This window comes from Neomonachus schauinslandi, chromosome 13 (genome assembly GCF_002201575.2).
Source record: "Neomonachus schauinslandi chromosome 13, ASM220157v2, whole genome shotgun sequence".
NCBI lineage: Eukaryota > Metazoa > Chordata > Mammalia > Carnivora > Phocidae > Neomonachus > Neomonachus schauinslandi.
The window spans coordinates 12,085,313-12,110,575 of record NC_058415.1 but is presented as its reverse complement, the minus strand read 5'-3'; the positions used below and the strand labels follow the sequence as shown (position 1 = coordinate 12,110,575).

The window sequence follows — 25,263 nt, the reverse complement described above, 5'->3', positions numbered from 1 at the left end:
AAGCTTTTTATCTTGATGAAGTCCCAATAGTTCATTTTTGCCCTTGCCTCCCTTGCCTTTGGCGATGTTTCTAGGAAGAAGTTGCTTCGGCTGAGGTCGAAGAGGTTGCTGCCTGTGTTCTCCTTTAGGATTTTGATGGACTCGTGTCTCACATTGAGGTCTTTCAACCATTTGGAGTCTATTTTTGTGTGTGGTGTAAGGAAATGGTCCAGTTTCATTCTTCTGCATGTGGCGATCCAATTTTCCCAACACCATTTGTTGAAGAGACTGTCTTTGTTCCATTGGACATTCTTTCCTGCTTTGTCAAAGATGAGTTGACCATAGAGGTGAGGGTCCATTTCTGGGCTCTCTATTCTGTTCCATTGATCTATGTGTCTGTTTTTGTGCCAGTACCATGCTGTCTTAATGATGACAGCTTTGTAATAGAGCTGGAAGTCTGGAATTGTGATGCCGCCGGCTTTGCTTTTCTTTTTCAACATTCCTCTGGCTATGCGGGGTCTTTTCTGGTTCCATACAAATTTTAGGATTATTTGTTCCATTTCCTTGAAAAAAGTGGATGGTATTTTGATGGGGATTGCATTGAATGTGTAGATTGCTCTAGGTAGCATTGACATCTTCACAATATTTGTTCTTCCAATCCATGAGCATGGAACGTTTTTCCATTTCTTTGTGTCTTCCTCAATTTCTTTCATGAGTATTTTATAGTTTTCTGAGTACAGATCCTTTGTCTCTTTGGTTAGATTTATTCCTAGGTATCTTATGGTTTTGGGTGCAATTGTAAATGGGATCGACTCCTTAATTTCTCTTTCTTCTGTCTTGTTGTTGGTGTATAGGAATGCCACTGACTTCTGTGCATTGATTTTATATCCTGCCACTTTACTGAATTCCTGTATGAGTTCTAGCAGTTTTGGGGTGGGGTCTTTTGGGTTTTCCACATAAAGTATCATATCATCTGCAAAGAGTGAGAGTTTGACTTCTTCCTTGCCAATTTGGATGCCTTTGATTTCTTTTTGTTGTCTGATTGCTGTGGCTAGGACTTCCAATACTATGTTGAATAGCAGTGGTGATAGTGGACATCCCTGCCGCGTTCCTGACCTTAGGGGGAAAGCTCTCAGTTTTTCCCCATTGAAAATGATATTCACTGTAGGTTTTTCATAGATGGCTTTTATGATATTGAGGTATGTACCCTCTATCCCTATACTCTGAAGAGTTTTGATCAAGAAAGGATGCTGTACTTTGTCAAATGCTTTTTCTGCATCTATTGAGAGGATCATATGATTCTTGTTCTTTCTTTTGTTAATGTATTGTATCACATTGATTGATTTGCGGATGTTGAACCAACCTTGCAGCCCAGGGATAAATCCCACTTGGTCATGGTGAATAATCCTTTTAATGTACTGTTGGATCCTATTGGCTAGTATTTTGGTGAGAATTTTTGCATCCATGTTCATCAGGGATATTGGTCTGTAATTCTCCTTTTTGATGGGGTCTTTGTCTGGTTTTGGGATCAAGGTAATGCTGGCCTCATAAAATGAGTTTGGAAGTTTTCCTTCCATTTCTATTTTTTGGAACAGTTTCAGAAAAATAGGTATTAATTCTTCTTGAAATGTTTGGTAGAATTCCCCTGGGAAGCCATCTGGCCCTGGGCTTTTGTTTGTTGGGAGATTTTTGATGACTGCTTCAATTTCCTTAGTGGTTATAGGTCTGTTCAGGTTTTCTATTTCATCCTGGTTCAGTTTTGGTAGTTGGTACATCTCTAGGAATGCATCCATTTCTTCCAGGTTATTTAATTTGCTGGCATAGAGTTGCTCCTAATATGTTCTTATCATTGTTTGTATTTCTTTGGTGTTGGTTGTGATCTCTCCTCTTTCATTCATGATTTTGTTGATTTGGGTCATTTCTCTTTTCTTTGATAAGTCTGGCCAGGGGTTTATCAATCTTGTTAATTCTTTCAAAGAACCAGCTCCTAGTTTTGTTGATCTGTTCTACTGTTCTTTTAGTTTCTATTTCATTGATTTCTGCTCTGATCTTTATTATTTCTCTTCTCCTGCTGGGTTTAGGCTTTATTTGCTGTTCTTTCTCCAGCTCCTTTAGGTGTAGGGTTAGGTTGTGTACTTGAGACCTTTCTTGCTTCTTGAGAAAGGCTTGTATTGCTATATACTTTCGTCTTAGGACTGCCTTTGCTGCATCCCAAAGATTTTGAATAGTTGTGTTTTCATTTTCATTTGTTTCCATGTATTTTTTTAATTCTTCTTTAATTTCCTGGTTGACCCATTCGTTCTTCAGTAGGATGCTCTTTAGCCTCCATGTATTTGAGTTCTTTCTGACTTTTGTCTTGTGATTGAGCTCTAGTTTCAAAGCATTGTGGTCTGAAAATAGGCAGGGAATGATTCCAATCTTTTGGTACCGGTTGAGACCTGATTTATGACCTAGGATGTGATGTATTCTAGAGAATGTTCCATGGGCACTAGAGAAGAATGTGTATTTCGTTGCTTTGGGGTGGAATGTTCTGAATATGTCTGTAAAGTCCATTTGGTCCAGTGTGTCATTTAAAGTCTTTATTTCCTTGTTGATCTTTTGCTTAGACGATCTGTCCATTTCAGTGAGGGGGGTGTTAAAGTCCCCCACTATTATTGTATTGTTGTCGATGTGTTTCTTTGCTTTTGTTTTTAATTGGCTTATATAATTGGCTGCTCCCATGTTAGGGGCATAGATATTTACAATTGTTAGATCTTCTTGTTGGATAGATCCTTTAAGTATGATATAGTGTCCTTCCTCATCTCTTATTACAGTCTTTGGTTTAAAATCTAATTTGTCTGATATAAGGATTGCCACCCCAGCTTTCTTTTGGTGTCCATTAGCATGGTAAATGGTTTTCCACCCCCTCACTTTCAATCTGGGGGTGTCTCTGGGTCTAAAATGAGTCTCTGGCAGACAGCATATCGATGGGTCTTGTTTTTTAATCCAGTCTGATAGCCTGTGTCTTTTGATTGGGGCATTTAGCCCATTTACATTCAGGGTAACTATTGAAAGATAGGAATTTAGTGCCATTGTATTGCCTGTAAGGTGACTGTTACCGTATATTGTCTGTGTTCCTTTCTGGTCTATGTTGCTTTTAGGCTCTCTCTTTGCTTAGAGGACCCCTTTCAAGATTTCCTGTAGGGCTGGTTTTGTGTTTGCAAATTCCTTTAGTTTTTGTTTGTCCTGGAAGCTTTTTATCTCTCCTTCAATTTTCAATGACAGCCTAGCTGGATATAGTATTCTTGGCTGCATATTTTTCTCATTTAGTGCTCTGAATAGATCCTGCCAGTCCTTTCTGGCCTGCCAGGTCTCTGTGGATAGGTCTGTTGCCAATCTAATGTTTCTACCCTTGTAGGTTACATATCTCTTCTCCCGAGCTGCTTTCAGGATTTTCTCTTTGTCTCTGAGACTCGTAAGTTTTACTATTAGATGTCGGGGTGTTGACCTATTTTTATTGATTTTGAGAGGGGTTCTCTGTGCTTCCTGGATTTTGATGCCTGTTTCCTTCCCCAAATTAGGGAAGTTCTCTGCTATAATTTGCTCCATTATACCTTCTGCCCCTCTCTCTCTTTCTTCTTCTTCTGGGATCCCAATTATTCATGTTGTTTCGTCTTATGGTATCACTTATCTCTCGAATTCTGCCCTCGTGATCCAGTAGTTGTTTATCTCTCTTTTTCTCAGCTTCTTTATTTTCCATCATTTCATCTTCTATATTACTGATTCTCTCTTCTGCCTCATTTATTCTAGCAGTTAGCGCCCCCATTTTTTATTGCACCTCATTAATAGCCTTTTTGATTTCTACTTGGTTGGATTTTAGTTCTTTTACTTCTCCAGAAAGGGTTTCTCTAATAACTTCCATATTTTTTTCAAGCCCAGCTAGTATCTTTAAAGTGATGATTCTGAACTCCAGATCTGACATCGTACTAATGTCCGTATTGAGTAGGTCCCTGGCAGTCGGTACTACCTCTTGTTCTTTTTGTTGAGGTGATTTTTTCCGTCTTGTCATTTTGTGCAGAGGAGAATAGATTAATGAGAGAACAAAATGCTAGCAGAGTAACAACGTCCCCAGAAAATATACTGTAAACAAATCAGAAAAAACCTGAAGCAGTGGAAAAAGAAAGGGAAAGAGAGAAAAAAGAAAAAGAAAAAAAAGATAAAGATAAAAACAAAAACAAACAAAACAAAACAACAACAAAAAAAACAGAATGTGATCAAATATGATCAGGCTGGTATATAGATCAGTGCCACACACTAGATTTGGGGTGTATTTTGGTCTTTTAGAAGAAAGTGCCTCCCAAAATTTTAAAGAAAGAAAAACTTATATATGTACAAAAATAAGGGTTGATATGATGAAGGGATGGAATATGACTGTAAAGATGGAAATTATAAAAAATTTTATAAAAGGAATTGATAAGAAGTTGTTTGAAAAAAGAAAGAAGAGGATTTAAAAAAAGAAAGAAAAAAGGGAGAGGATGTGATCAGGCAGGGGAGTAGAAAATACCATATACTAGAGATTTAGGGTATATTTTGATCTGTTAGAAGAAACTATCTCAAAATTTTAAAGAGAGAACAACTTATATATATAAGCCAAAAATACGGGTAACTACTATGAAGGGATAGAATATGACTCTAAAAATGAAAAATAAAGATGCTTTTTTTTTTTTAAAAAAAGGGATTGATAAGATGTTGGTTGAAAAAGGGAAAAAGAAAAATTCAAAAAGAAAAAAAAAAGACAGTTAAAAAAAATTAACTTTGAAAGACTACAGAATCATGGTAAAAAAGCCATGAATTCTATGTGCAGTAGTCCCCTAGAGCTGGAGTTCTGCCGTTCTCATTGATGGGTGAACTTGGTCTTGGCTGGCTGTTCTCGCTGATCTTCTGGGGAGGGGCCTGTTGCCGTGGTTTCCAAATGTCTTTGCCGGAGGCGGAATTGCCCCGCCCTTGCCCCCTCCCGGCTAAGTAATCTGCTCAGGTTTGCTCTCCGGGGCTTTTGTTCCCTGCGAGCTTTCCGTACAGCTTTGGAGGCGGAGAGTGAAAATGGCGGCCTCCCAATCTCCGCCGCGGAGGAGCTGAGAACTCGGGGCCCCGCTTCTCAGTGAGCCCCCAGAGAAAAGCCGTCAGTCACTCCCATCTCCCTGGTCTCCGGCTGCACTCCGTGCTCACCCGGCCCATGACCGAGTGTTTCTATCTCTGGCACCCGACGCGTTGTGGAGTCTCCAAACCCAGCAGATCCCTGCGGTGCGCTCCCACGCGGCTCCTCCCAGGGGAGGAAGGTGAGTCTCCCCGGATCTGCCGCTTGTTGGGTCCCTGCTGGAGGAGCAGGGGCCCGACTGTGCCGCGGATCACGGTTTATGGCCACCCCAAGCTGAGAGCCCGCGCCTGGGCTCCGCCTCTGCAGCGGCTTCCCTGCTCCGATACCTGGGAGCTCTGCCGCACTCAGGCACCCCCAGTCTTTCTGTGACCTCGAGGGTCCTGAGACCACACTGTCCCGGAGGGTTCCACCCCCCGCTTAGCCACCAGAGTGACGTCCCTCAGCGGAGCAGACTTTTAAAAGTTCCGATTTTGTGCTCCGCGGCTCTATCACTTGCCAGAAGCGGCCGCCGGAGGCCCCTCCCCCGCCGTCTATCCTCCCGAATATCGCCTCGGATTCACTTCTCCGCACGTCCTACCTTCCAGAAAGTGGTCGCTTTTCTGATGAGAGAGTTGTTCATATTCTTTTCTTTGATCTCCTGTTGAGTTTGTAGGTGTTCAGAATGGTTTGATCCCTATCCAGCTGAATTCCTGAGAGGAGACGAAATCCAGGTCTCCTACTCCTCCGCCATCTTGCTCCGCCCCCCCTGTAATGATCTTACTGTTACAACTTCGCGTTGACCTTGAAATCCCTTTTGGAAAGCAAATCATTTCAATCATGAAAAAAACAAAAGGAGGTAGAAGAATGTGTGCTTTCACACTCTCCCCCTGGATTTGAAGTATTGTCTCTGATTATTTAACTCACCTTTAGAGTTGGTCCAGGGAGGCCTTGTTTACAGGACTGAGCAAGTGTCTCCCCGCTGACCTCAGACCACTGCTGTGTTGGAATCACCAAAGCGGACTTGCCTGATGATCCGCACAGCAGAAGGCAAGTCTCTGGTTGGACCTTGTGCACTGTGGAAAGAAAGTAAGTGATGAGAAGATTGATTTTTTTTTTAACCCCCAGGCTCCAATCTTTTTCTCTTCACCTGACCCCACTCCTAGGAGGAATCTTTCTCAACTTCTTAAAATGGATTGTCTTACTTGTCAGTGGATATGTGAAGCTGTGGTGAGAAATAGGGAAAAGCACCGAGGAAGGAAAAGAATGACTTTGGCAGAGAGAAATTGGTTATCACTTTCCAGATAGAAATGCAGTGCACAGGGCCATGGTTGGTGTGTCTGACGTGATCCCTCAATAAATTGGGGCTCAGGAAACTTCCCAGGAGTCCTTAGAAAAATTGTTGGCTCCCCCCCAACTGAGCACTCTCGATATTTTCTGATAAGCGGATTGGGGCTGTATAGGGGAGGGCGACGGGAAGGTGCAGGGAGCAGAACAGATACATCATGGATAATTGAATTCTGTTGTAACCTAATTAAACCCTGGGCCCATGTAGTCCTGGGGAATTATGAAATATGATTTATCTATAGACGTGATCATCTTCGAAATGAGACCTACTCCCATTACAAGGGTAACTGGCTACATGTTCTTAATACAGAATGGAGTCTCTCAACCCACTTTCTTTGGAACACAATTTTCAGTGGCTGCTTTCTTGAGAATGGCCTTCGAGAGGAGGTCGGGATAATGCACTCGGCTGCCTGCTGGGTGTGCCTGGTTGACAACTTGAGTTGATCAGGCCCTGCCAGTGGGACACCAAAAACCAAACAAGGCTGCTAATGGATCAAAGGAGATTTGGAGCTGGGCTGGACATTTGGGCCTCAGTTTCCCAGACAGAATAGGTGAATATATCTGGGTTATGTGACCCAAGAGCCTCAGCCTGCCTTTCACAGTTGTTGACAAATATCACACAGCTTAAGGGGGCAAATCAGCCTGGACATCGGATTCCCTTTGTCTTGGGCAAAGACAAAGAGATTCCCTCCAGGAAGTAATTTCTTGGTGTAAATTCCAGGCCTGGCTAGACAGACCCCACTGGACTGAGACTAGATGGCTCCTTTGGCACATAAGGATTCCCACCCACCCCCCGCCATCGCTTGGGCTCACCTTACTCATTGGCCTTGCATTTACAAATTCCAGATCTCCTTCTCTTTACCCAAACTTGCCCCTGTGCCACCCACCTGACCACACAGGCTCTCCCTTCTGTCCAGATCATGGTCCCGTTCAGTAGAGCCGAGGCCCCACTCTCTACGCAGATGAGTCCCAAGATTCCAAGCTTCCTGATGAGAATCTCTGGAGGTTGGGTCTTGGCATCGGTATTTCTGAGGTCTGGTCAAAATTGGTAGCCACCCACTTAAACTGAGGCATACAGTTTAGCACTTAATTCTTTACTGTCTTACTTCCCCCTCGTCTTGCTGGCATTGGCCTGTTGCCTCTGTCATTCACCATCGGCCCCTGAAGGCACCGTGTCATATCCCCTGGGGCACGAGCACGTCACACACACGGAGCCCCAGGAAGCGTTCGTCACGTGTAAATCTTCGACCTGCCGCGATTACCTTGAGTTGGTCACCTGCTTTCTTCCTCATCAGCACAGTGAGTTAGATTTATCCCCCAGAGCGACCGCGACTGAACGTGGTTTCGCGGACACAGAGCCCTCTCTGGAAATGTGAAGAATCACAAGGGCGGTGCCTTCATTGCCATCATAGGTGAGAGCTCACTAAGCATTTAGGATTGGCCATTGGCAGACGGGGAGTTGGAAGGACTTGGCTGCAGCAGCCCTCCTTCACCTTCTCCGGGCCGGCCGGCCTTCCCCTTTGCTTTCCCTGCAGGGCTCAGCCCTACGGGAGCCCTCTCTGTGCTGCCTGCTGACCCCCCACGCCAGCATCCCCAGCGACCGAGGTCTCTGCCTACCCCCCCTTACCCCCCCCCCACCGGCGCTGTGCTGTGCCATGCCATCCGCCTTGTTTTCCAGGGCTGACTGACTCCTGATTAAGGATAATGGCAACATGCACCACCCCCTCCTCCAGATAACATTTGCCTTTTATCTGCATCCTCCATTCCAGAGACCGATCGGAGCAAGTCTTTTGAGACAGGCAGACTTTGGAGCACTAACACTTCTTAGTCAGAAACCAGCCACTCTCCTGCCAAGAAGGAAATAATGCCGAAATCCTGGGAAGTGAGGGCCTGATGTTAACACCTGCCCCGATCATGTGCACTTTTGTGTCCACTTTTTTTTTTCTTTAATTCTGAGAGAGATGATATAATGAGAGTGGAGAGGCGTCCGGGCTTCGCCTCCTCCCTGTCCCCTCTCCCCACTGCCTTGAAATCAGCGTCAGCCTTCATGGATTTTTCTCTTTTTTTGACTGTTGCTAAGCAACTGTTGACCAAGGTCAAGTGCACATGCTAATTCATTAAGACTTGTTAGCAACATCTTATCCTGTTGACCTTGCGGTTGTATTGTTATGCTTAACAAGGGCAAGCGAAAGAACTGGTCTGCTGCGGAAGGAGTCTCTTTTCGTGAAGGGTTCCTCGTAAGGTGTATTTTTAACTGAGGGGTTTCCTCCTGCCGATCCTCACCTCCTCCGGGAGTTCTAGCCAGCCGTGGTTTTTTCAGGATCTGGATAGCAAGGGATGGAGTAGAAATAGGATCTGAAGTCAAGTAGAGAGAGTTTAGGATGAATATACGTTCTGTGGGGGCCTGATTTCCCCCACGTGGATCAATCCCTGGCTGGAAGCAGTGTATTCTTGGTATGTGGGGCAGGGAGTAGTGATGGGGAGGGATGGGGCGAACATTGTCCTGGAAGAGTTAGCTCTATTCTGTCCCCGTTTGTGGCCTGGAAAGGACTAGACTCGAAGCCTCCATATCTCAGTATCCTCCTGGCCTGCTGTGGAAGGGTATGCATCCCAGTGTTGGCTGTGAAAACCAACTTTGTTCCTTTATATGTTCAGAAAAAGGGGGCTGGCAGACCCTCCAGGTCAACATCCCAGAAGCTTACCCAGAATTATAACCTTAGAACAAAGGATCTGCTGCCAGGAGAGCAAAAACGGGCCCCAGCATGTTTCCCCAAGCAGACCTCAGAGACCGAGAGGAAACTTTCCTCCCGGTGGGTGATGTCAAAGGAATAAATGTGTTCCCAACCATCTGCCGTGCAAAGTGCCATAAAATGATTGGGCTGAGTTGTTACAGTTGTTCCCCTGCTAACCCTTTTGGGTTTAATTAAACACCAGCTATATCAGGACATCGTCTGTGAACAAGAAATAGGGTCTGGCCACAAAACTACACATTCTTCATTTTGTTAGTGAGCCAGAATGAGCTGCGACCGCTGGGGAGAGACATGTTCCCAAGGTCATTTGCTTGTTGGCGGGCTTCAGCTTCTTAAGGGCTGTAGGACTGAGGGCCCCAGTTCCCAGCTGACTGCTGGCCAGAGGCATCTTGGTTCTCCGCCCCATGGGCACTCTCGTGCAGGGCAGCTTGCTTGATAACGCAAGCAAGATAAGGGCGCTGAGGCTGATAGCAATGTGGATGTCACAGTCGTCACAGAAGGACAGCCCATCACCTCTGCTGCATTTCATTGCTTAGACTAAGTCCCTAGCCCATGCTGCCTACCTAGGGAGAGGATGACACAGGGTCTGAACACCAGGAGATAGGGCTCACGGGTCCCTCTGAGAAGGCTGCCTACCACATTGTGTGTCTGTCCTGGGTCAGCAAAGAGCTAGTGAGCTTCGAGCCTGAGGGCCCAGCAGTTGCTGGCTTGTCTGCCCCCAGCTGACCTTGTCAGCCATTCCCACCTCCTCGGCCCTATCTGTTTTGTTGTCTGGCTGAGAATAGGCAGATCCTGAAGTGACCGACAGAGCATGAAGCCGAAGTGGTGTGAAGGGGCCTGGTTGTGCGGGCCAGCACACAGGCGAGGCAGGCAGCCATGTCAGAGGAAGCTGGGACTCAGGAGGGCCTGTGGAAATGGGGCACGGGACGGATTGTCCTGAAGGAACAAGCATGCCCACAGGGATTCCTCACAAGCAGGGGATTGTAACTTTATTCTCAAGGGTCTGCCAGGGTCAAAAGAATTTGCTATAAAGTCTCCTTCATAAGTTAAGGCAGAGCTTTCAGCTAGGGTCCTGATGATCCCACTGGCCTTTGGGGTTGGGGATGACCGGGGCCATTGGGCATGTTGCCTTCCATCCCAGCAGCCTTAGCCCAGGGCTCTGGATCCTCTCCAGTTGACCCGGTGTGTTGTACGGATTTATCATTTCTCTGTACGCCACGATGCAGGAAAGGCTGAGAGGCACAGAATTGAAAAGTCTTGTTGGGCTAAGAGACCCATGCAGGAGAGAACAGCCCTTGAGGCTGGCTCTCATCCTGGCCCCCGAACTTCTCCCTCAGGTGTGGCGTGTGGATCCGATGCTTTATGTGCCCATCTCAACCCCCACCTTGCTGCGGGTGGTTTTCCATCGTAGGTGTCATCTATTATTGATGAGGCATGGAGAAGGCAGTGGTGAATAATTAAGCAGGTCTCAGGTGCTGTTTGAACACTGAAGGGGAGGAAAGAACTCTGAATTCTGTTGTGCCAGCAGGACACTAGGTATAGATGCTTTCTGTAACGTTCCAGAAGGCCTAGGGGATTTCTCTGTGGTTTGTCTGATTTTAAGTCTCACGTGTGATGGTGGTTCTCTGCTTAATAACTGAACGCATTAGAAGCTTTCCACAGCAGCAGGGACGATTCTGATGGCTTCAGCCTGACCTCAGTGGTTCATGAGTCCAAACCAAAGCCATTTTTAAGAGTGAGAGTGGGGTAAATGGCTTCTCCCATGAGTTGGGAAGAGTCCAAAGGTAGGGAGTGTTCAATCTGGACTTGAGCATCAACACCCAGAGATTTTCTATCTTCTAAGTAGTTAATGGAAATAAGAAAGTGAGAGATGCCCAGGGCTATAGATGAGGAAGGAATATGTCCTCCACTGCTTAGCATTTTGGAGGGGGCTTTCTTGAATGGGGACCCACAGCTACACGAAGTGCATCTCACTGACCCGGATGATGGGGGCAGTCGGACTGCCAGCCAGAGTGGGCAGAAACACGAGGACAGGCCGAGAGGACATCTGTTTCCCAGTCTGGCCCACGGAGTTGTCCGCAGCACAGGAGACTTGTCAGCTTCGCAAGGGTGGAGTTTTCAGCTGTGAATTGTTCAGGTCCTCTGCTTCTCTTTTTTCACCTGTTGACCCCATCACAGCTCACTAACTAAACAGATAGACTCAGAGGCCTGTCAGCATGTGTGATAAAGGGTTTGGTGGGAAGGCAGGCTGAAGCCGTTTCTTTTTTTTTTTTCTTTTTTTTTAAGATTTTATTTATTTATCTGAGAGAATGGGAGACAGAGAGCATGAGAGGGGAAGGGTCAGAGGGAGAAGCAGACCCCCTGCTGAGCAGGGAGCCCGATGCGGAACTCGATCCCGGGACTCCAGGATCATGACCTGAGCCGAAGGCAGTTGCTTAACCAACTGAGCCACCCAGGCGCCCTGAAGCCGTTTCTTAGGCTGAGTCTCTTGGATGTTCTGTGCCTTTCGTCTTTCTTGCACCCACGTCCTTCCCCATTGCTAAGGCTTGTTAAGAGGCAGATTGGCACTGGGAGGTCTGCCTGTATCCTGCCTTCGGCCCTCACAGCCACCCTGCCCACCTGTTGCCAGGGGCTCCCTCCAGTTCAGTTCCACCTGCCTTTGTACTGACCTTCCTTTACTCTGCCGAGGGCCAGTGGTTATGGTCCGGCTCTTGAGCCCAGTTTGGGATTACCTGTTGGTTTGGGTCAAACCATACTGGCCTTGGGCACAGCTTTCTCTTTTGTGTTTGTGTGGCTCGCCAGCCATACCGCCCTTACTCAGAGTACACGGATGTCGAAGGCACACAGCGAACCTAAGGAGTGGCAGGTGTCCACTCCCAGCGCCCTGACCCCCAGAGACGTGGGCCCTGCATGGCCGTCGTGTCCTCTAAACTCGCAACACAGGCCCAGGTGCGTTCTGACGCAGGCTCAGAGACAGCCCCCTTTTCCCAGTCTCCACCCCTTCTTTGCACATGAGCTGGATGCTTTTTCACAGGTTCTATAAACGTAGCGGAGTTTAGAGTGTGTGAAAGTTTCTGCTTGCACCTCAGAACTGAGTTTATTTTCCCCAGAAATAGTAGGCGTTGCTGCCAGAAGGGGTAAGCCAACCCCTTCTCCCGAACATCAGGTGATGGGGCTCGACCAGTGACGCACGACTGCAGGGGCCCTTCAGGCACCAAGGGGTTAATGCGGACGCCTCGTCGGACACCCCGGGAGGTGGTCCCATCTCCTGTTACAAGTTGCATTATTGACACCACTGGAAACAATCCACCAACTGGGTCCTGAGGTCAGGAGTTAGCCTCAGCTCACAAGTGGATGCACCAGGGCTGGCCCTGCTCTCCAGGTTGCACCTAGAAAGATGGAGAATTTTTGGATGTACCAATTTGAGCGTCCCGAAGAAGAGGTAGGTGGCTCCTAAGGGCTTCAGAATGACGTTTGTGTCTCTGCTCCCGGTTTTCCTCTCCTGGGGCTGTCAGACTGTAAATCCTCTGTGCGTCCCTCCATACTAGGAGTAGGGGAACAGAACAGGAGGGATGAGGAGAGTGGGCAGTACCCAGGGTGGGAGGAAACGTTGCCGGGTTTGCCTGTTGCTTGGAAGTTCAAGATGACCTGTAGAGAGAGGAGGCCACTTGATCACGTAGAAGGATGCCAGGCTCTTTCTCTCCATCAGCACCGTGTTGTAATAAATGAGCTGCTTTGGGCACTGTCGCCTCCAATTCTCTTCTCTGCGTTGTGTCTTTTGCTTCCACAATGCTGATGACGAGTGAGCTTGGTGCCTTGCACACTAGGAACGGCTTTGCCAGATGAGTTAATGGGCATCATGTCCCCTGTCCGGGGCCGGGTGCATGGTAAGCCTTCCGTAAATGGCAGCCGGTATTGTTCTTAGCAGGTAATGTGTCATTTCAGCAAATGATGCGCTCTTAGCCACATCTCCTTATATAAACTAAAAGTGACTGTGGTTTTTTCCTCTTACGGAACTCAGGTCCGGAGGTCTGGGAAAGGTAGTGCAGGACCCCGATGGGGAAATGAGACATAGTTTCCCCTATTTGTCCATCACACAGTGTCATGCATTGCCCACACATACAGTGAGGCCCTTTCAAAGGGTAACATAACCTGTGTTTCCAGATCGGCTTTCTCAGCTGGTAAGTGATCTCAGAAGACAACAATGACTGGTTGATAGTTAACCTGGTGTTTTGTTTTGTTTTAAATCATCTGAGATCCGGGCTTCAGAAGCTTAGGGCCCTTTGGATGATAATAAAATGAATTATTTGCGGACAGTGAGAGCACCTCTGTGTGAGGAGACTGCTTCAGTGCAAGGCTCTCTGAGGTTCAGGGTGGCCCAGGTCTTGCCATTATTGCAAGGACTCAGGTCTGGGAGCACCCCCATCCCCTATGGGAAAACAGAGAGTGGAAATAGAATATTTTAACTGACAGTTATTTCAAAATGTTCGGTTGGTATTAATTGAATCCATTAGAAATGTGTATATAAAACACTTCATTAGGCCCAGGCTATTATCCTTTTAATGACGTAATTGTGCCCTTACAATGCCTATGCTAACTTTCCTACTTCACATTAAGGAAACAGAAATGTGCATTGATAATATAGCTCGAATTGAGAGTGAATAATTACGGATTTCTTAACCAGTTTCAGTTTTCAAAAGCACAAACACATCTTGGAGCAAGAAAAACCTAATCACGTATTTGGTTTTTTTAATAAATCTAACATGGAATAAGGTTAATTTAAAACAACTTAAATCAGTAAGGAAAACAATGTACATTTATTTGAGAGAGGGGATAAAGCTGGATAAACCAAGATGCATAGTAGGAAAGCTATTCAGGGATGCTGGAACTAGAGAAGCCCCACACAGGTCCCAAAACAGAAGTTTACCAAAAGGAGTAGAGTAGGTACCATAGCCCACTGCAGGTAACCACACCCTTAAAATTCCATATAGAACCAGAATGTTCAGGCTGGTAAGGAATTGAATGTCCAGCTGCTTGATTACAGTCTGTATGAAATGCTACCTTTAAGAGCACTTGTTCTTGCTGTGTCCAAGTTACTGTTCTGATCACATGAGGATGCATGATTTGCAAGCAATGTCTGACAAGGAAGGAGTCAGACCATGATCAAGAATCAGTGATCTGCACCAGGGTACCGATATCCGCGTGAGCACGTAAGGGCAATGCTCCATGGGTTCAGAACTAACTCTGTGTATAAACGTATTTTGTGTTTCCTTTCTCTTCTGGTACAAAAAGACTGATTTGCGTGCATCCTTCCATATGCTCAACACATTTATTGAACTCCTATTGTATATTTTATGGAGAACCTGTATTAAGCTCTTAGAGAAGAAAAAATTCATGAATCACACGTCCTGCCTTCATAGTGCTTATTGAAGTATTGTAGGGGCCGCCTGGGTGGCTCAGTTGGTTAAGCATCTGCCTTCGGCTCAGGTCATGATCTCGGGGTCCCGGGATCAGCCCCGCTCCCCTGCTCAGTGGGGAGCCTGCTTCTCCTTCTCCTTCTACCCCTCCCCCCAGCATTCTCACCCTCAAATAAAAATCTTTTTAAAAATAAAGTATTGTAATTAAACTATCCTATAGTATTATATTTTAATAAAACCTAAGGGAGAAAGTGATGTCCAGAAGAATGGCACCAATAAAACCCAAGCAGGTCTCATAGGAGAGGGTTCTGCTCACCCCAGAGAATAGGAAAGATTTCAGAAAAGAAGTAACATTGGAAATGAGCCTTTGGAGACTGGTGGACATGTGTGCTTCAGACAAGAGCATGAACAAAGGCATTGCCCCAAAACACTCAGATTCTATAGGAGAAACAGAAAACAGCTCAGTTTGGCTTGGTTTTAGAGAACTGGGAGGGGGAAATGGTGAAGAAATTAAGGCCAAATCTTGGAGTGCCTTAAGTGCCAAGATAAAGAGTCTAGGATTTCTTCTTCTTCTTCTTCTTTTTTTTTTTTTTTTTTTTTAAAGATTTCATTTGTTTAGAGAGAGCACACATGCACGAGCAGGAAAGGGGCAGAGGGAGAGGAGAGAGAGAATCTCAAGCCAACTCCAGGCTGGGCGCAGAGCCTGATGTAGGGCTCAATCCCATGACCCTGAGATCGTGACCTGAGCTGAAATCAAGAGTTGAACCCTTAACCGACTGAGCCACCCAGGCGCCCCTAGGATTTATTCTAAACACAAGCAGGAACCACTACGGTTTTTGAATCAAGGAATGACTTGCTCAGAGCTTGTTAAAGTGGTATTTTAAAATGAGAGTCATTTCAGTACAAAAAAATAAAATGAGAGTCAATAGGTACTTAGTGAAAGGTGTCTGGTTATTTTAGTCAGTTTGGGTTGCTGCATAAGAAAGATACCATAGGCTGGGGGGCTTACACAACAGAAATGTACTTGTCACAGTTCTGGAACCTGGGAGGTCTGAGAGCGGGGTGCCAGCACCCCTAGCTTCTGGTGTAGACCCCACCCCCTTCCTGGTTTGTGGATGGCGGTCTTCTCGCCATGTTCTCACATGGTGAAGAGAAGAGAGAGGACCTAATTACCTCCCAAAGGCCCCATCTCCTCATACCATCCCCCTGGAGGCTAGGGTTTTGATGTATGAATTTGATGGGGACACGGTTAATTACTAAATAATTCAGTCCCAGATAGATGTGGTAAAAGTGTGTCATTCTTAAAGGATTATTTTCTCCCCTTCATTGGGGTGGAACGCCTGTCACTGAGTTTCCTTGGAGGAAAGGATGACCATGTGCTGGGACTTGACAAGGTTAGCTAGAGCCGGCCAGAGTCTTTAACCAAGGTCCTCACAGTAGAGTATCTTGGTGTGTCATGGTTGTACGTGGGCTGTGTTGTAAATTCACACTTGCATATTGCACCTGATTCTCTTTTGTAACTCCATCACCAGAATAGCTTCACTCTCAGCTCTCGTATTGCAAAATATTCTCCCATTCTTGAATGGGAGACAGCGGGCATGCCAGAAAATGCACACGGTCCTTGTATATACCCCCAGCCTTAGACAGGAATGAGCTCTTCTTACCAATATACCACTAAGAGTCTTGGGGCTTATAAGTTGATTTAGAGTCTTTGTAGTATGATTTTAGAGAGCCTTCTGTGTGCTTTTTAATTCTATTCCTGAGTAAAATTTTAATAAGGAAGGAAGTAAGAAGATGAGATGAGGCTTTAAAGCATCCCCATGGGTATGTGCTGTCCTTGTGAACGCTCCTCCATGGGGTGAAATACTTACTACCGTTGGAATCTTACAAGACTCTCGTCAGATGCCAGCGGAATGCTTTGTGCGTACACACAGGCGCTGAGCTGACGCCCTGCGTGCATCGTCCCCAGTTAATCCTCACATCAGCTCCAGGAGGTGGGTGGTAACTGTTGTCCTCAGTTCTCAGGAGGATCAGAGAAGATGAGGAGCTGCCCAGAGTCAGAACCGTGAGCGGAGAGCAGAATTCAGACGCTGGTCTGCCAGATGCTGGGGCTAGAGCGCGCAAGCAGCTCACTGTCCTGAAACCTTAAGAGCTTTACTTGTTTGCCAATGTTCTAAAATTAAAACATCCCAGCCCTTTTCAAAGGAGCAATGGAACTTGTACTCCCTGAAATCACACTGTGCTTTGGGAAATGGACCCTCGTATTGGAAAGCCAGGTCACGTTGGATTCGAAGACCAGACCCTGTATCTTAGGAGTTGACTGAGTTGTTATTTCCGTCAACCAACAGGCTTGGCTTCAGGGCCTCCCGAGTCCCCAAGCACTGGGGCAGGAATGGCATCTGTTTTCGCTCCCCTGGAGGCCTCCCTGCCCAGCCTCTGCAGGTCGTCTCTCCTCCCTGCTGTTCCTCGGCTCCCGCTCACACTTCTTAGGGTAGCTGTCATGTCCCATTGTAATCATGTGGGCAAGGAATGTTGTTCTAAGGAACCCTGCAGAAGTTTACCTTCTAAAATTAATCCACTTAGAATGAGGACCAAACTTTCAAAGTATGGGGAAGAAGGGTGGGGGGATTTGGTTAGCACCTTAGCTTGCAAAACAATATTAAAAATTATAAACATAAGCTTAGTAGTTTTATTTATTGACTAATAACATATAGGTTATAATTTCACCTACATGTGAGTTCTTTTTTTTTTAAAGATTTTATTTATTTGAGAGAGCGAGAGAGGCAGAGGGAGAAGCAGATTTCCCGCTGAGCAGGGAGCCCGACGTGGGGCTCCATCCCAGGACCCCGGGATCATGACCTGAGCCGAAGGCAGACACTTACTGATTGAGCCACCCAGGCGCCCTTTATGTGAATCCTTAAAACAGAAAAGAAGTATTGATTTGAGGAGTTGTAATTTTTTTCAGAAAGGACCATCGAGTCATACACTAGAATAGTCTTCTTCAATTCACATTGTGACTTCTGCAGCATGACTGGAAGGGATCCTTCCAATCAGAAAGAGGACAATTTCAGCAAAAACATGTGAGGGCTGATGCAGTTTTCGCAAGGGTCTGTTAACTGATTTGATATTCCAATCACGCTCTTTCGAAGCGCCTCTAGTATCATTCTTTCTGTTTTATCATCTGCTTAATTGTGAACTGGTGTAACTCCACCAACTCTTACCCATGGCTGGTGTGAGCAGTCCTCCAACTGTGCCTACTTCAACTTGCTAAAATCGTGCTTTCTATTTTTGCAATATTTGCACTTGTACTCTGCAGTGCCTTTGCAGGTTTCTGGTTTTCTGTTTTGTTTTGCCCTGGGCCTGGTGACACCAGATGGTCCCAACCATCAACAGAGACCAGCTGACAGAGACATGGGTCGGGGAGATGGTAGGGTTGGAGGTGGAGGACCGTTAAGGTGGACATCAACATCGCGAGTGGTCAGCTCAGTAGGGACTGCTTTTGTGTCATTGTGACTTCTGTTCTCAAGGACTCGGTGGCCACTGCATTCAGAGGCCACCCTGTGTGTATTTGTATGTCTGTCTCCCCTGCTAAGCCAGGGGCTCCTTGGGCGCAGGCAGGGATCTGGGCCTCCTCGGATGCTGTCCGAATTTCCATGGGAAATAAGTGAATGCACAGTCCTGGTGGAGCTCACGTTCTTGTGTCTTTTGACTAAAATTTCTCCAGAAGTCTTTCAGGATCTCTGTACACCTCTCCCGGTCACTGCTTTGCACTCAGTCCTGAGGCCTTTCTGAAAAGGATGGTGTTCTGCCACAGCCCTGCGTCCCAGCCCTGCCTACTCCCATCACCTGGAAAGGCATGTAGGACAGGACCACATCTCTTTCCTCCTCATTTCTTGGCCCAATATTCAGAGCAGAGGTAGGCATGGACATGTCTGTTGCAGGAATAAATGAATAATCGTTATTTGCACACTACTTCTCTTCCCAGCAAGGATGGCCTAAAAGTTCCTTGAGCTGTTTGCTTCACCTCTACCACCCACAGTACAACCTTGGCCCCTAGGACAGGTTCAGTTGGAAATAAAATGAGTGATCGGCTTTCCGTCTGGATGCTTCCGCATCCTGAGGCCATCGCCAGCCTAACAACGGAACTATCCGTCTCCTGTCCTGGCGTTAAAGAATTGAAGTCTTATGGCTGAGTCTTTACTGCTCTGGCAGTAAAATTTAGACCGTAGTTGTGGAGACTCTGCTAGAACACAGTCTGCAGAGGACAAGCAGCTTAAGAAGACCTCCTGTAATTAACCAGGACAGGGAGTTACCGCGTCATCCTTGGACATTATAGATGCCTCCTACTAGATGTCCTGTGTGGTACGCAGTGAATTTCCCACATTTGCTTCCCATCCTTGGTTTCATTTGCTTGAAATTGAATATGCAGCTAGGGACCCAGCAGGCATGAGACTTCAGCCAGAGAAACATGTGGTAATAACTTACTTTGTGTATCATATTTTATCGGTTAAACTTTGCCTCCAGTACATTCTTTGAAAGTAGGAAGTGTTCTCTAATTTCTGGTTTTCTCTCCACTTTTGAGAGTATGGCAATGTGGAAGCTGGAGGAGAGGGGCAAAGCGCTTTGAAAGCCACATTGGAGATGAACCGATACTCACACCTTTGTTTAGGCGCCATGGGGGCCGTGTCTGCTCTGAAGGCATTTTTCTACCTTGACTTTGTCAGCAGTGGTGCGTGGGGTGCTAGGCTTCCACAGGTGGGGTCCTAGAGCTTGGCTGGAGCTCAGGTCAGAAAAAGGCAAAGACCCTTTTTTCCTAATTCAAAATGCAGATTTAACATTCCACACATACGAGCATGAGAGTGCTATCAAAAAAGGGCTTCCCATTGACCACTAAACAGTAATAAAAGATCTGCTTTCTGCAGGTTGGAAAACACGGTAGAGCTAGAAATGACCCTGAAATCATTTATTCAGCAAAGGCTTACTGAGCACCTGCTGTTTATGAGACCCATGGCCAGGCACTTGGGATTCCAAAATGATTAAGACAAGATCCCTGCCAAAGAGTTCGAGGGGGAGGGGAGACACATACATAAACAGATAATTACAAGACCTGACACAAGCCATCAGGGAGAACAGTACCGGGAATAGAGTCCGAGAAAGCTTCAGCAAGACACATGCCTTCAAATTCAGCACTGAAGGTGGGCAAGAATGCGGGAGAACTCTCTAGATGGAGGTCATTAACTGCGCATGGAAATGGAAGGAAAAGTGAAGGAACTCATTTGCATGCAGAGGGCTAGAGTATGGAGCATTGAGGGGACGTGGTCCCTGATGAAGGGCACTGCAGATCTCTCCTCTCCAGAGCCCCATGGCAGGTACCAGGTCAGTTAGCCTCACTGTGGAGTCTGACCTGCCCCTTCCACATCACAGCCTGCTGTCTGGATAACCGGCCTTCCCACAGCATCCTGAGACGATCCGACGTTTGCAGGGTTGCAGAGAATCCATTTTTAGAATTTAGATTTGTGACAGCAAATGGTTAGATAAGGAAATAGGAACTGCTGGGCACTTTTGAAGTCCTCCCCCTCCCCCTCCCCCTCCCCCTCCCCCCTCCTCCTCCTCCTCTCCTCCCCGCCCCCCCCACAGCCCTCAAACCGAACAATTAAAGAAAAACCAGCTATCCTAGCTTCCCAGGCACCAGACCCTTAAAATCTTTGCAACAGAGAAAATGACTTGGGGGAAAATGGAGAGATGTAAATATCTAAGGAAGCCCTTCAAATTTGAAAAACTGGGAAGATTTAAAGGCACTGAAATCTCATGAGACTTCACTACATTAATTTTGAGTAGTCCAAAGAGAGCTAACTCAGCCAGTAACCCTCAACTCTCTTGGGTGCCAAATGAAAAATTCTGTGTGAGATTTTTTTTTTTTTTAAAGCATGCAGGGCTGTTTTGTTGCATCCAGGGGCTGTGGGGTTTGGGGTCCTTTAGGTCTACTCTTACCCTGTGCCCATCCTCTTGGCTTTATGCTGAAGGGGCCGATTACTGCATTTGAATGATTGAGAGGCTCATGGGTCCTCACCTCCCTGCCCAGAATCAGGTATATGGGCTCACAGAAAACAAATCCAGGCCTGACGGGAATAGGTCGGGACCATGCAGTGTCTCAGTGTGAATAAAACTGCATTTCAGCACATCATCGTTCAGTTCATTTGGTGCCCCCTGTGTTTTCCTGTAATTCAGACTTCCTGAAAAAGATTTATTTTTTTTTATGATTTCACATAATGCTCACTGAAGCCCCACTGTATATGAACGTGCCCCCTCCCCCACTCAGCATGACTGAGTTCATGGAACATTCTACCTTTCCACGTGGAGGTACTCAGCTGAAGTTTCTACCTCAGTCTCCCCACGGGGACCAGCTGCAAGAGATCAGAAACAGATCCAGCTCACGGGTGTTATTCTGCTTCCTTTGCCCAGGACGGAGCCCCCCTCACATCGCCACACCTGCTCTGAGAACAGATGCTTATGCGGGTTCTGTTTTAGGCCTCCCGTCAGATTTCACCAACAAACGGCGAAGCCGGGCGTGCTTGATCTCAGAGGACCATCGCTACAGAATTCTTAAGCATCCCTGTGGCTCGCCTGAAGATGCCCTTCATCTTTCAGGATTGCAGGAGCATGCAGAAATGTTTGGGTATCAGCTGGGGAGGGTTTCCAGCACCCATCTCCGTCCCACCTGTGTGCCTGCTCACTTCTTTGGCCACTCATTCGGCGGGTATTTACGGAGTCCGTGCTGTGTCGGGCCCGGCCTGGGGCTTGCCTTTCCTTCCAGCGAGGCCTGCCTGGGCCACCCACCAGAGGCGGTAACACACCTGCTGTGGACCATACACCCCTACATCTGTTCTTCTAACCCTTATTTGCAAACAGAGCATTTAATAAAGGACTTTAGAACTGTTTCGACAGCAGCCAAGGTCAAGCATCCATTGTTTCGATGCTGACATTTCTCTGAATTTTCAATGTCCTGTGGATTAAATGAGAAAAAAAATACTTGAAATCTGGGCTAGAGAAATATGGGTGGTGTGGTTTCTGGTCATCAGTCCCAGCTGCCTCTTTGAAAATCATTTTTACATTTCCATTCAGGTAATGTTGGTCAGGTGATTTTATTAAGACAATGAGTACCTGAAGTCTTTGTCTGTGAGAAGAATTTTTGAAAACCACAGACCTTTGTGTCTCCCCGTTAGCTTTATTCATTCAGGGCTTTAAGTTCGATATACTCAGCTTTTGCTATGTTTAAACACTTGGCCGAAGGAGGAAAAGAATGGCTGAGCTTTCAAGGATTCTTTTGAAAACATGGTGAGAATTTAAAAGAAAGCTCAAAAACCCCAGGCCTTTTAGGGACTGTTGGTGGCTCCTCTTGCAAGGCAGTTTTCTTACCATAGAAGTGTTTGTTCCATTGTGTTGGGCTTTCTCCTCTCAACCCTACCCCTGCCCCCGCAGGTGTTCGCGAGCCCTCAGATACTCACTGTGTCCTTCCCTTGCTGTGTTCCAGTCTCCGTCTCCTGGCAGTTCCTCCCCGCTGGGTGCAGAGTCCTCGAGCACAGCCCTCCACCCCAGCGACCCCGCGGAGGCCTCCTCCAATAAAGAGGTAGGGTGCCATTTTGTTTCAGAAGCCACCAGCCTCTGTTGTTTTATTCTTCTTCTGGCGTGAGTTTTCTTCGGCTTCCCACACAAATCCCCCAAACTTCCCCCCCCACAACCGCCACCACCACCAGGCAGAGAAATTCTAATCTCTCCTCTCAAGCATGGAGTTCGGTGATGGAAGCCGCACCATCCAGTCTGATAGCCACTGGCCGCCATTTATTTGATTAATAAATAAAATGGAGGGCGCCTGGGTGGCTCAGTTGGTTAAGCGACTGCCTTCGGCTCAGGTCATGATCCTGGAGTCCCTGGATCGAGTCCCACATCGGGCTCCCTGCTCGGCAGGGAGTCTGCTTCTCCCTCTGACTCTCCCCCTTCTCATGCTCTCTCTTAAAATCTTTAAATAAATTAATTAATTAATTAATTAATTAAAAAATGGAAATTCACCTCCACAGGCACAGTAGCCACAGTTCAAGTGCTCACTAGCCACATGGAACTAGTGGTTGTTGTATTGGACAGGGGAGATGACTGAGCATTTCCAGTCGTTCCAGAAAGTTCTCCTGGACCGTGCTGGAAATGGAATCTTAAGAACACTGTGTAGCAGCATCCTTCCTCATGGCATTACAAGCCTCTGAAATGAGGTTGCCATGTGGTTTGGGGAGTGGGCTGGTTTCTTAAATACCCATTTATTTCAGGCCCACGTGAAATATCTTTCACGACACCAAGGTGACCACTTGTCCTGGTTTACCTGGGGTGGTTCCAGTTCACACCTGTTGTGCAAGCTGTGGACCCAGGGAACACCCCTTTCTAAAGCACTGCTGTCCCAGAGAACGTGTGCAGTGCTGAAAACGTTCTGCTCCTGCGCTGTCCTGCATACAGGCGGGCCCCAGCCGCAGACGCCTAGCAAGCTCCTGAGATGTGGCTCGTGGGCCCGAGGAACTGAATTCTGCGTTTTATTCCATTTTAATTAAAGAGTCACGTGTGGCTAAAGACGACTAGACAGTGCAGCCCTAAAGTGTCCCTGTTGGACAGTGAGTCATATGGTCACCCTACCGATGGAGGCCAGCCTGAGCCCCAGCAGAGAATATTTAAGTGAGAAAATGCTGCCTGCTCCCGCTGAGGTTTCTGGGGCTGGGAAAGGACAGGTGCTCTTCCCACAGGGAAGCCACTGCGTTTTCCCACACTGTTGTCCTTTTACCCCCAGCAAATGCCACCCCCCACCTAGTATTGAACCAGGGTCAGGCGAATATTGGCCTGCACCAGAGTCTGCATGTGGGTTCAGCTCACTCTAAATATAGATGCTGCCTAATCAATGCTGAGGGTATGCACGAAAGAGGTACACCATATAATGAATGATTGTCTCATTTCCCTTCCCTTTGATAATAATATTGTGTTAAATGCAGCAGAAGAAAGCAATCTCCATTTTACCCTGAGCGGCAGATCACTTCTAAAGGGAGTCTTCATTAAAATATATCCTTAAACTATCATTGAATATACATCCATTTGCCATTAACTATTCATGCAGGGAGAAGTATATGCTTTAATAATCTGTTTATATTAAAGCAAACAAACATAAGGAGACCTTCTCTGAGATGACACCAACATTAAATATTTTTTTAAAGATTTTATTTATTTATTTGACAGAGAGATAGCGAGAACAGGAACACAAGCAGGGGGAGTGGGAGAGGGAGAAGCAGGCTTCCCGCCGAGCAGGGAGCCCGATGTGGGACTCGATCCCAGGACCCTGGGATCATGACCTGAGCCGAAGGCAGATGCTTAACGACTGAGCCACCCAGGCGCCCACACCAACATTAAATTTAAATTTGACATATACTTTGTCCTCCTCTGGTCTTGTCCTCAGACCCTAGGTCACGGGAACAGGAGGAGTAGCAAGGTCACTTTCTGCTGACCACAGATCCCGCACCTTTGCCTTATACTTTATTCATAGTACAGGGATCGGTGAGAACCAAAAGCAAGAAGAAAGGAATTAAAGCTACAGTGATAATAACAGCAATGAGAGTTACCATTTCTTGAGCATTTACAGCGTTCAGGCATCAGTCCAAGCAAATCACAGGTAGTATCTCATTTAATCCTTAAAATAATTCTGTAAGGTAGGAATCACTGTCCTCATTTTTTGTTGAGGAAGCCGAGAGGTTCAGTAACTTGCCTGAGGTCCAGGGCCCACAAGTGGTTAGGCCAGGATTTGAAACCAGAGCTCGTGTGGGCCCAGGCTCTTAACACCAGGTGAAAAGTGCCCCAGGCCACACACATGCTGCATAGACGAGCTAACTTGTATGTCTTTATTCCAATTGTCAGACCTCCAGGCTCTGCACATGGTTCAGTCTGACCTCCTGGAAAATCCCAAAGATTTTGGCCTTTCATCTTCTTGAATGTGGCTTTATTAATTCTTGAATGTTAAGGATCAACTGATGTTCATCTCTGTCCACATGTGAGAAAACAAAGGGCTAATCAGACATCCGAATATTCAGCGTTTGATTATTCATCAGATAAAATAAGCAAGGCAAATTTGTTAGTTTCTCCGTTCCTACAGGACTTGGCACATGTTTCTGCATATGCTTAGAAATAATGATGAAAATCCTCTTTGTGTGCAATAATTAGAGATTCTTTCATTTCTTAAAACTCTTTTTTTAAAAGACTTACTACCCCAGAGACTAAAGAAAGCCAGTCATGAGCTTATGAATAGAGAATAAGTAAATGTACCAAATGCCCTCCGTTGTGGCTCTAAATAAAACGGCATCTTTTAGAACTATAGATAAAGTAATTCTTTTGTAGCTTCTGCTAAAATCTCAGGACTGTCCTTGACATTAGCATTCAGAAAAGTGTCCTAATAGCCCAAGAAAATCTGAATTGGCTTCTTGGATGTACCTGGAGGCTAACCCATTTTGACGAAACAAAATAAACCCTCACTACCCCAGACCCCTCGCTGCTGAGGACAAGGCCAAGGGAGGTGTGGGGAATAATAATTTTAAAGTCTTTGGTCTTTATGAAGAAACTAGTTTCCATCTGCATACCATGAAGT

General features: G+C 46.4%; 1 protein-coding gene across 1 annotated transcript in view; it reads left to right on the top strand.

Annotated features, from left to right (window-relative positions):
• APBA1 (amyloid beta precursor protein binding family A member 1) overlaps nucleotides 1–25,263 on the top strand; it is a 76,008-nt gene that overhangs the window by 9,454 nt on the left and 41,291 nt on the right. Inside the window, exon 2 of the mRNA XM_021694416.1 lies at nucleotides 22,135–22,230. Coding sequence (XP_021550091.1) covers nucleotides 22,135–22,230 — 96 coding nt within the window. The remainder of the gene's footprint in view (nucleotides 1–22,134; nucleotides 22,231–25,263) is intronic.